The sequence below is a fragment of the Ailuropoda melanoleuca genome, chromosome 3 (assembly GCF_002007445.2).
Source record: "Ailuropoda melanoleuca isolate Jingjing chromosome 3, ASM200744v2, whole genome shotgun sequence".
Taxonomy (NCBI): domain Eukaryota; kingdom Metazoa; phylum Chordata; class Mammalia; order Carnivora; family Ursidae; genus Ailuropoda; species Ailuropoda melanoleuca.
This window is the reverse complement of record NC_048220.1, coordinates 85,938,063-85,949,658: the sequence shown is the minus strand read 5'-3', so window position 1 is coordinate 85,949,658 and position 11,596 is coordinate 85,938,063. Positions and strand designations below refer to the sequence as shown.

The 11,596-nt window shown below is 47.8% G+C and overlaps 1 protein-coding gene across 1 annotated transcript; it reads right to left on the bottom strand.

Moving 5' to 3' along the window:
- Positions 1 to 4,878: 4,878 nt before the first annotated feature.
- On the bottom strand, positions 4,879 to 11,551 carry BOD1 (biorientation of chromosomes in cell division 1). The gene is given in 5 exon segments (XM_034656726.1): positions 4,879 to 5,628; positions 6,577 to 6,773; positions 7,855 to 7,979; positions 11,316 to 11,492; positions 11,495 to 11,551. Coding segments are annotated over 4 exon segments (555 nt in total). The 3' UTR covers positions 4,879 to 5,628; position 6,577.
- Between the last annotated feature and the right edge of the window lie 45 nt (positions 11,552 to 11,596).

Here is an 11,596-nt window from a genome sequence, read left to right as displayed (position 1 = left end):
CTACGTAAAAGTAGTCCGCGCTGGGCAGCAGTAGCTCAGGGGCGGATCTTGTGCCTAAGGAACCTGTGGCTCTGAGGGAAGAGGCGGGCTAATGGATTTTTAATAGCATTGTATGGTTCACGTTGCCTGCGTTCGGCAGGGTCTTACAAGAAAGACATGAGATCAGAAGCGAGCGTAGAGAATGCTCATGTGACAAAGGCCTCCATGCAACGATCAAATTAAGGATGTGGTGCCCCAGCCAACTTTTCAGCTGGACAGAATGGCTCAGGGAAAAAAGTGTAAGGCTTAGCTATTGCACGGACTCAAAGTTCCCATCGAGAGAGAGGGATGAGAGCAACGGAGCAGAGGAGTACAACAGATTTATGAGTCGAGTCTTGAAAAAAAAAATTGTGAGTGTGGCTTCTGGCCCATGTTGCTGGTTGGACTGTGTCAGGTAAAACTCCTACTGTGTCTGTAAGATAGCCATTCTGACCCAAACCCCCATGAGCCCCAGGCTCCCAAAGTCTCAGCTCAGAACTTAAAATGACCCTTGGGGCTCTAGTCTCCTAGAGCAGGACGGGGATTAGGAAAGCTGATTCCCCAAGAGTGTGGAGTGGCCGGAATGTGCTGAGAAATGCAGTGGCTGTGGAAGCACCTCCCAGAAGGTGGTGCGAGAGGTCACAGAGAACAGCAGGTGGAGCCCGGCCTACAAGGGACACCCGCCATGCTGGGTTCCGTGGCTTCACAGCAGAACTGCAGTTTTCCCTTCTTCCCTTTTGTAGTTAATCCTCTATTAAGGATTGGGTGGGATATTAGGCGATGACTTCTCTCTTTAGTTCTGAGGTCTAATAGAGGAGGCAGTGCCCAACGCTAACGCAGGGACCTCCTGGGCGTCGAGCTGGATGAGGCCACTAGATGGTCCTTTGAGACCACCTTCCGTGGGCAGGATCGGGAGCTCCGCGGGAAGACACAGTATATCCACTGGTCGGAAAGGCACACCGAGGCAGCCTTCTGGGACTCAGCCACATTTGGTTCTCCTCTCCTTCTGGGCACGTGAGTGTGTGTACCTCTCGGCGCCCTTGCAGTTGGGTATGGCCACGTGCCCAGTGAAAGCCACGGTAACCCTTGCAGGCCGCATCCTTCATCCTTCACGTGAGACCTTCTGTGGTTCTCTTCCTCTGCTGTGCTCTTAGGGAAGAGGTCTTGGGTTAAGATGATGAGCTAAAAGCTTGAAACAGCCAGGATGCTCAGTGTCACCTTGAAGACTTGCCTTGGAGCGTTGCCCGGATCACAGCCATTTTGTGTGAGGAACTTGTGTGAGGTTGATGAGATTTTGGACTCTCTGTTCACGTACTGTAGCAGAAACAGAATCTATCATCACTAAGGTTGCCCCAGAGCCCAAGTGGCAGAGTCACGACTGGAACTTTGAGCCTTGAACCAGCACACCGTATGAGCTCATAGATTGTTGTGAGGATGGCCGTCATTGGGACTCGGGGCTGGGCTGAGTCTGACAGACTTCTCCCACCTGCCGACAGAATCACCTCTACGGAGACTGAGTGCTCCTTCCTTAAGAGTGCTGTGTAAGCTTTGCCGCATTCAAATGCCCACCCTGACCGTTGTTTAACTTCTGCCATATCCAAGCTATTGCTCTTGTATGGGGGTGGAAATGGTTTTCTCTCTACCCTTCAAGTACTTGGCTGAGAGCCCTGTAATAAAAGACAGATTAACAAACGAAAAACAGAAGTTTCTTAACATGTGTACCTCATGTCGCCATGGAAACATCCAGGGAAAAAGAACTCCCCGGGGTGGCTTAGAATTCAGGATTAAATTAAACAGGGAAGGAAGAGAGGGTAGGTAGGCCTCTTAGGGGAGTCAGTGATTTTTTAGGAAAGATGAATGGGCCTTTAGAAGAACAGATAGGAAGTATAATAGTTTGTGATGAAGTTTGTCAGGGTGCGGGGTTGACTTCTAGTCTCTTCTCTTGTGGTGTCAGTCCTCCCTGGTTGATGCACCTTCCGGGAGGGGCACCTGTGACAATGGTGTTCCTTTGCGGTATCTGCCTTCAGGCAGATAAAAGGAATTCAGTGAAAGCCTCTCCCTGTATTTGCTGTTTTCCAAGTGTCTGCAGCTCTAAGTAATCTATATATCAGAGGCAAATTTGCAGGTAGCATGTCCTGAACTCCTGCGGTCATATTTTGAGGTGGCATAGTCTGCCACCCTTTGCTCTCTCATTTGCAAGACTTTAAGCTTCACACATTGATTAGGCTACACAGACATGCCCTCTTCTGGCTTCAGCCCTGGCGAGACTGCTGCTCAGGGTGAGTCTAAGGGGCTTTTGAGAATACTGTGTGCTGGTTCTCTCAGTCTGCATCCTGGCTGTACCCTGAGCCCACCTCTACATGCCATGTTCTGTGACCTTCCCTCATCATTGGATAGGTTCAATCTGGACGCCCACAGAGAGATGTTAGAGAAGGAACTTCAGACTCCATTCCAGGCTTGAAAATTCTGGAGCCCAACTCAGGTAGCTGAAAATCTAGTCTCCATGAAAAATCAGCCTAGAAGATCTGGCCCTCTAGCTGGGGATGTTTTGAATAATCTTAATCACAGGACGATGACACTCTAGGGCAAGTATCTCCAACATCCCCGGGGCCAGCAGGGCGATGGAAACGAGAAGCCAGCCAGTGGCATCGGCATGTCCCACATGCCGTCTAAAGTGGAGAGTTGCTGCAGAGTTCTGGCGGACTGTTATCCCGCGGGAATACAAACAGGTTGCCAAACCTTGACATTTTTCATTAGGAGCCAGAAAGAGAGCTCTATACGGAATTCTCCCCATTTTGAAATACTGGAAATTAATTAAAAACAAAACAACAGACAACAGTTATAACTCCGTGGTCAAAGAACATGCCTGGAGGGCAGTCAGTTTGCAAACTCTGCCCTGTGATAGACATTTGAGTGAGGGGAGCAGACTGGCTAGAGCTAAAGGTACTCATTGAGATGTAGCAGGAGGTCAAGCTGACTTGATTTTGGCCTTCATTTGGAATGAAGGATGAACCCCAAAGGACTGACAAGTTTGACCTGTTAATAAGGAGGCAGAGTAGCAAAGGGGTGGGGTGCGGAGGGTAACGTGAGCTTTGAGTTCAGAGGCTTGGGCTCTAACCCTGCTCCCCTACGTGATAGTTGTATATGAGTTTGTTGCTTCACCTGAGTCTAGGTTGCCTCAACTACGGAATGAAGGATAAATCCTAGCAGGGTCATGAGAATTAAATTTATGCCTGAGAAAATGCCTGCCACCTGGTCGGTGCCTAGCTCGTCTACTTCCTTTCAAAGGTTCCAGAGTGAGGAAGAAATTTGATAAAAGCAGTGTTTCTGGAAGGATGGCCAAATGGCAGTTTGGACACTGGAGACAGAAAGACTGGCTAGGTCTCAGGCAGTGTGACCAATTTGAGAGGACGAGTAATTACTACCATGTGGCCTTGGAGCCAAGCCCATCCCCAGTGACAAGACCATAAAAGTAGGCCCCTGGCTCCTTCACGGGTAGGGTGATGGCAGGGCACGATACGTAGTGCCAACAAAAGCTTGGTTGTGCCAGCTGTCCTGTCTGCTCCCACCCTGTCCTCGGCCTCCCTAGGGCAGCCAAGAGGAGCAGGGCCTGGCCCCCTGTCAGGGCTGACCCAGGTGCAGTTTTCAAACGGGACCTCAGTGCCAGCCTCAGGCCCACGCCAGACCCTGACCTTTGCTGGGTCCCGATGACATCGCTCCTCTATCTTGAATAGCCAGTGAGTGTCTGCAGTTCTCACCAATGTTCTGAACTGCTTAGCAAACATCTTCAGAAGACACTTTTGAAAGATGAGAAGGTGTAAGTTACATGCAGGCATTTCTGCGTCAAAATGCCCCAAAGCGGAGTCCTTGCAAGGAATTAAAAAACAAAACAAAAACCTCAATAGTCTCACCCCTCAGGAGCCGTTGGAAGGAACTGTTTACACACTAATCACAAACTGTCATTGCCAGTCAACATCACCAGCTTCCCAAAAATGGTCCTTAAAGAGAAAATGATTTTTCTTGTGCAGAGAATCACCTGGAGGGCTTGCTGGGCCCCTCCACGAGTCTCAAAATCTGGGCTGGGGTGGGGGCTACATTTCTAGCAAGTTCTAGGGCGATGCTGCTGCTGGTGGTCAGGGACTCTGCCTTCGGCAGCACTGCTGTAACGGGCCTGTTAGTACTTATTTCAGTGCCAGTGAGCGATCCAGAATACATGGGAACCTATTTCCCCTTGATGAGTAAACAGAAGCTGAGGTTAAATGGCAGAGACAGGGTAAATGCCTGAAAAACTGACTTAAGAGCCACAAACTTCACTATAAGCCAAGAAATGGCAAAGGTGGAGGCGGGTCATTCTAACAGGGAACGAGCTAAATAGGTTACAATTTATTGGATGAACAATATCCAGCGACAGATTCAACTAAGAAGCAAAACTCTCGGATATCAGCTTTGGTATTCTTCAAGGTTTGCCGTACCAAGTGTTTGCCAAGGGCCGGCAGCATGATCATCCCCTGGAGCATGAGAAACAGGCTCGGACCCCACTCCAGAACTTCGGGTCAGAATATGCACCTTTCTAAGAAGCCTGGGTGATGCTGCTGTCCACTCGGGTTCGAGAAACATGGAGAGATCGTGCTGCCCTCAACTAGTGACAGGCAGCGGTCGTGGTCCCGGGGAGAAGAGGGACTGCCTGCCCACTTCCAGTGCTACCTGCTAGCTTCAGGGAGTGGGCAGCTCCAAGTTACGCTCACCCACCCCTCCCCCGGCTGCTACTCCTGTGTGGGCACAGGAACAGCAGGCAGAGGACAAAGGTTACTCTTCACAGGTTCACAGGCCTGGAGGCTACAGTCAGTTGAGGCTTCTGAGTAAGAGTATCAAATGATTTTATTACAAAACTTAAGCTATTTATTGATCATTCAACTTTTCTAAAAAACACAAACGTGAGAATAAAATAAACACACCCAAGACTCACTAGCCCTTGCAGGATAAGCAGCAGCAGCCCTGGACAGAGAGCCTGCAAATGTTTTTCCTTCTCCCTGATGTCTGTACTTCACACATTCTAGGGTCCCATGTGTTGTCACCTCTCACAGAGGAAAGGAAAGCGAAGCTACAAGGTTCACGTACAAGAGGGTCATGACAACTTTAGAGCTATGTGGTGCTGATGGCTGATACATCCCAGTTGACAAATAAGCACTAAGTCCTACTCCATGCTAACCTTGACTGTCATCTCTGGGACTGGTCATGTTCCTTCGCGGTAGCCACAGCCCCTCTAGGGATCCCGGAACACAAACCCTAAAATCCACAGTCTTCAAGTTCAAGTAGAAAGGTCTGTTTCAGGACAACCCCAGACTGATGTAGTGTTTCTTTACATCTCTGTAGTGTCTACTGGGCGTCATCCCCTTCGGCGGGCTGACCAGATGGCAGCACGGTGAGGGGGCACACATGGTCAGCTCTGCTACTGCCTGTCCCATCTGGACACTCCCCCACAGTCAAAGCTGAATGCTGAAATCAGTGGCGACCTCAGCCTGTCTTCATTCTGAAGTTGTACTCTTAAGTAACCGAATCCATTTCTTCATGGTTAATTCAACGGAGCTTCCAAAAGGTGCCAGACATACTCTAAAAAGAGAATCAGATCAAGATGCTTTTGATAAGAGACTACATTTAATTTTATGTTCTTAAAAGAATTTACAATTAAACTAGAATACTGGTAATGTTTTATACTCCATAATGGAAGGGAGTTTTTTCCCCCAGTACAGGCACAAATAGACACCCCCCCTTTCAGGCAGTGCCCCACCCGAGCTCTGTGCTCTCGCTCTGTTCACTCAGATGCTTTCCTATCAAAAATAATAATCATCTTAATGAGTCTGACAGACAGAACACCCAAGGGCAATGAGGGCACAGGTCACTAACAATGGCTAGGTCACGATCCACTGCTCACCTGCTGGTCACTGCTCACATTTACTGATGTCTCAAAGCCTGCAAAAAGCATTGCTTTGTGCATCTGTAGCTGACTTGTAAGATTAAATTAAATCCCAAATGTAATAAGAAGGGGCATGCGCATAACAGAAGAATCCCATGGTAGCTGACAGTGGTAAACTCAAATCTCTAAATAAAAGGAAATCCAGCAGGGCTTAAAGCAGACTGTGAGTCCCATTTAGGATGCCACTTTAGAACGCACTGTCTGATTTTATATTCAAATTGCAAACCCAAGTTTAACTCATGTCCAGGCGTGAGACTCATTTAATCAATTTCAGAAAAACAGGACTTTCATTTGAATTTCTCTTGTGCACAACAATCATCCCAGTTGGTTTCTAATGAAGCCTCTATTCACAGCTTAGATGTTTAGCTCTGGTCGCACAGATCATACTGACACAGGAGAATGCTACTCATTAGTTCCCGGTAAAAAAATGACTCTTGAACAGTAGCTGAAGTCTATCTGTAGGAAATGCTTCTCTAAATATATAAAGAACATGATCCCCAGCAGTGGCTTACCCCTTTTCTATCCATTTTATATATCTATAAGCCAGAGATGAATGCTCCTGGACAAAAGACGGGATACTGGACCTTAGGAAGCATCCTGGGAGGGAGCGGGGGGGTCCTGGCTCTCCGGCTCTGGGGGGGGCGCTGGTACAGCTTCTTTCTTCTTGGCTGCCAGGAACTCGTGAATTGCTCTTTCTATCTGTGGTCTGAAGATGTGGTTTAGTTTGGGATCCACCACTTGAGAAATGATTCTGTCCACTCCAGCTTCCAACATCCCTGACCTTGTGGAGACAAACAGACCATTCTCTGAAGGCCCGTGCACCCCTCCCCTCATCACCCCCATCTGCACCATGCAAACCTGCAGTACAGTATCAAAACTCGGAACACGACACCAGAACAATCCAGCCTGGCTTCGTCTTCACACATGTGGCTGCACGCCGTTGTGTGTTTGCACAGGTAGCTCTGGGCCATTTTACCACATGAGTGACTTCAGGTAACCACCACCACAATGAAGATCTCACCTTCACTACCACAGCATCCCCTGGTGTGACCCCTTTCAGGTCACACTCACCCCCATCCTCCTGTCCCTAAGCCCTAGGCAACCCCTAATCTTGTCCCCATCGCTGTCAACTGTTCGTTCACCAATGTTACATATATGGAATCAGCACCACGCATCTTTTTAATACTGGCTTTTTTCACTCAGCATAATTCTCTGATATTTCTATTTCTAAAGAGGTAGGCTTCACAAACTTTTAGATATTCCAGGAGAGTTCACGGGATCAAGACCTGAACATGAGTGCTAGTAATAAGAGCAAAAAAAGATCACGAGCAGATTAGAAAAAGCCAGATGCCATGACCCACCTCCATTGTTGTGCCCAGTGACACTAAGTCACTTGGGTGAGCTAGCAGTAGCACCTTATTAACTAAGGTTCAGTTTGTGACTGTGAAGGACATGCTTTAACAAGACTGCATGCCTTCCTAAAAGCTGCTGTTACACTTTAGACCTCTCGCCCAAGATCCAAACACTGCTCTTGGTATAAAACTCCCATGTACGTGCCAACTACACTGAAAACTTCAAGCAGCAGGGAATTATCTTTCCTAATTTGGAGTATCTTTCAATGCACCCGGTAGAGTTTACACAGGAGGCCTATGGAGGCTGGATCAACTAGCAGGAATGTCAGTGGAGTCCTTTGCTTACTTGCACCTTAACTTTAGGTGGTAATAAAGGGGTGGACTGCTGCGACTCGCGTGTGGGATGTGCGGTGAAGTACCATCCACCGTGACCTAATAATGACGTGGATCGGCTTTCTCGCGCATCATGCTGTGATTACCGCCTTTCCACTCTTAATTCTAGCTACTTACTGAACCACACTCTGCCTCAGACCATTTCGCAGCTGGTTTTTGTTCATTGTAGGATTCCATTCCTGCTTGTCCAGATGTGTTGACACAAAATTATCCACTTTCTGCCTCAGGTTTTGGTAAGCTGGCTGAAACATTAAAAAGAAGAGGCAAGGTAAGAAGTTACAGGCACCAAAATTTTAGAAATCAGTCATTCAAGAACACTGCTTTCCACAGAAATGTGGATGTTTCAAGTCCTTCGGGACACTTGCACCATGACAACGAAGCCGGCCCTGCAGCACAGCAGACATGAATTCACGAGCAACCCAGTGCTTACTTTACGGTGGGCCGGCACCAGGCCAGAAGCTTTATCATCTGTTTACTTCCCAAATAACGGTACAGGGAGGTTCTATTAACTCTCTCCTGCCCCCACGCTGGAGAGTAGAAACTTATGCTCAGCAAAAGTAAACAACTTGCCCACATGGCCAAAATGTGGCAAAGCCAAGATTCGATCTAGTCTTTTGAATCAGGAACTGGGTTCTAGCCTGGCACCATAACTAACCGGCTGCCTGACTTTCAGCAAGTTACCAACCCTTCATTCTCAGTTATTTCCATTTGTAAACCTGAAATGTTACTGTCCCCCTTACCTCGCAGAGTACCCTCAGCAATAAATAGGGGCTCAGGAAAACCCCCTGCATAAAATGAAGGGCCACCCAAACCTCAGCAGGATGTGAAAATGGAGACTGAAGTCAAAGCCTATGGAATGCCGGGAAAGGCTGAGGGGAAGCACAGCTTAAGTCCAAAAATGGAGCTTGAGGCTCTTACTGGCTTCAAATGTTTTAGACCCAACTACGATCAGAACAAAATTAGAAGGCATTTGGTGAACACATGGAATATGTATTCTCAGCCTCTAAGACCTTGTGGTATGATCAGCTGCTCTTCTTCAAACCAGGTATAATAGTGTGCATTGCTGTTAGGCATCACCCCTGCCCCCTCTGCCTGGACAGAGACTGCTTCCCTACCCCAGTGATGTTGAGTCTTAGCAATGCGACATGGTCTGGTCAATGGAGTGCTAGTGACAAGCGGCCTTAAATGTGGTTGTCCTCTGTCTGGCTTGGTTCTTGTGCTCCGGTGGCCCTCTATGAGGGCATGTCCTGGGACCTGAGATGAATTTATATGTAGCCAAGCTAAACCCAGCCCAGGCCACCTGAGCCACCCAGCTGAAGCCTACTTAGATTAGCTGAACTTTAGCTGACCTGCAGCCCTACCGGCATGAGAATGAGTGCTTATCATAAGTCACTGTGACTGCGTTTATTATGCAGTGTTACTGTGGGCAAAAGTTTGCTAGCAGTCAGGTAAACGAAATCGACAAAAAAAATCAGCAGGCTTCAACTCTATAGGTGGACTCTTCCAAAAGGCCAAGAGAACTGACTCACAAACACCCACATACTATCCACCTAGCAACTCCTTCTTCCTCTCCTCACAAGGGTAGGGCAGAGGGTGCCATGTTCTCCTGACCACAAACGTGGTGCCTGACCCATGCTAAGACAATGCCGATGTTCCCTGGGATTTTCTGAATAGGAATTGAGGGTCCCTTTCTAGAGAAAGAAGATGTAAGATGTAATCAAAATGCTAGTAAGCAAACGGATGACTCTGCTCTGCGGTGACAATAAACTAGTTATTATAAAAAGCAGAGATGAAAGCCCTCGTGGAGCATCCCTGGTTCCAAATGCATCCCTACTCTTCTGGAAGTCTGCTCAATCAGTCCTTTCTTGGGTTGCCCAAGTCAATAGACTCACCCCTTTGCTTAAAGAAACTAGAATTAATTTGTCACTTGGAACTATGTATGCATCCTGATTTAAAATTTCAACTCTTCCAAATAAGTCATCCAGTTTGAAATGATAGTTATTGTTTACCGAAAAAGCACAAAGGACAGCAAATGTCACCACCAACCCTGAACAGTTCTTGACAACATAAAATAATCCCTTCAGTTCTTGAAGTGAAAGGACAGAACGTGCCTGCCATTAACATTTTATTGCATTATCTATCCCTCACTTGATTTGCTTCTCAGTTTGTTCTATTCATTTGTATTTGGGGAGCACTGCAAAGTAAATTACAAACATCATCAGTACACTTTCCCCAAAATATTTCAGCCGTCTGGAAAAGGGCCTAAGAATATACAATTCTAACAGGTTCCCAGGTGATGTTGATGCTGCTGATCTGAGAGCCACGCTGAGAACCACAGGGCTAAAGCAACAGCGCCTGAAAACACACTTTCCAGAATTAAAACCACCCAGTAACTAATGGAAGGAACACGTAAGGTGTTACACGGGGAAGGCTCCAACTCTCCTTCCCCCAACAGCTTTACAATACTAATTTCCTTTCTTTCTTTAAAAAATAACAGCATACTACATTGATTTAGCCGCACAAAACAGAACATAAGAGATATAAGTGGAGAACGTGTGACGGAAAGTTGAGAACATCCAGGGTCCTGGGAAAGGTGGAAGCTCAGTTGATACGTATCTGTGACCCTTAAATAAGGAAAATTAAGCATTAAATACTAAGCACTTCTACCACCACGTACTGTATATATCATCTGGTCTACATGTCATTGTTCTACCCTTGAGTACAAGCTTGGAGGAAAGGTAGTGACTTACTTGTTCCTGTATCCACACAGCCCACAGGCTGTTGGCCAGTAAATGTTCAATGAATAAATGGACGATGTCTTTCCCTATCTTTGAGTTGTAATTTTAAGTTCACAATCTTCCTGTTAGGTAGGCAGATTTTCTCAGAGAGGAGGATCACTTCCCTAGAGGCGGTAACAGAGCCTCCCAAACCTACAACCCTAGTCTTGTTAGCAAAGCTTCTCAAAAGGGAGAAAATGGAACATTCCAGCAACTACTGTATGTCTGAAACTTAACACACCTGACTTCATTGCGTCCCCACGACTCTGGCAAGTACTAGGGGGTTGACCTATGGCATTAGGATCTAAAATTGGCACCAAATCCCCTTTAATTCACAATGGGGTGGAAGATAAGGGTTCTGCGCCAGTGTACCTTAATTCAACTGGATACTCAAGCCCACAAATCACTGAGCTGGAGAAAAGGAGGGAACAAATATCTACAAAGTTCTGATGATTGTGCATTCAAACCATTCTCGCTTCCTTATGGCTTTCTGCAATGTTCTTAACCCACAGAGGTTTGATACTGAGGGGCTTAAAGAAGTCTCAGCTTGGGAAAGATAGGATACAGGCTCTGAAACCGGTACTGAATCCCCAAGTTCAGAGAAACGACTGGACTGTCACACAGCTAAGAGCGATGGGGCTGGGAGCCCAACCCACGTGCACACCGCTCAGAAAGCTCCTGTAGTGCCTCAAGCGGTCTAATACCTCACTGCCGAGATTTTTTTTTTTTTTTTTTCTGTAAGTATCTTTTGTTTTTCTCTCCGCTTTAGAAAAGCCAGCCCGACCCCGTCGCCCCGGCTACCTTGGTGTCCACGTCCGCCAGGCAGTCCCGGCGGAAGCTGTCAAACAAGCCCCGGCTCTTGAGCTGCTCTACGATGAGAGCGATGAGCTGTGGGTCGCCGGGAGGCAGTGAGGCCGGGTTGATGGGACCGCCGCCCCCACCGGCCCCCGTCGCGCCTGTCGCCGACCCCGCCGAAGCCCTGGCCCGCTCCGCCCGCCCACCGAGCCCGTGCCCCCGCCGCCGCCGCCGTCCGCCATGGCTGCGCCCTGGGCCCACAAAGGAAACTGAACACGACTTCTCAG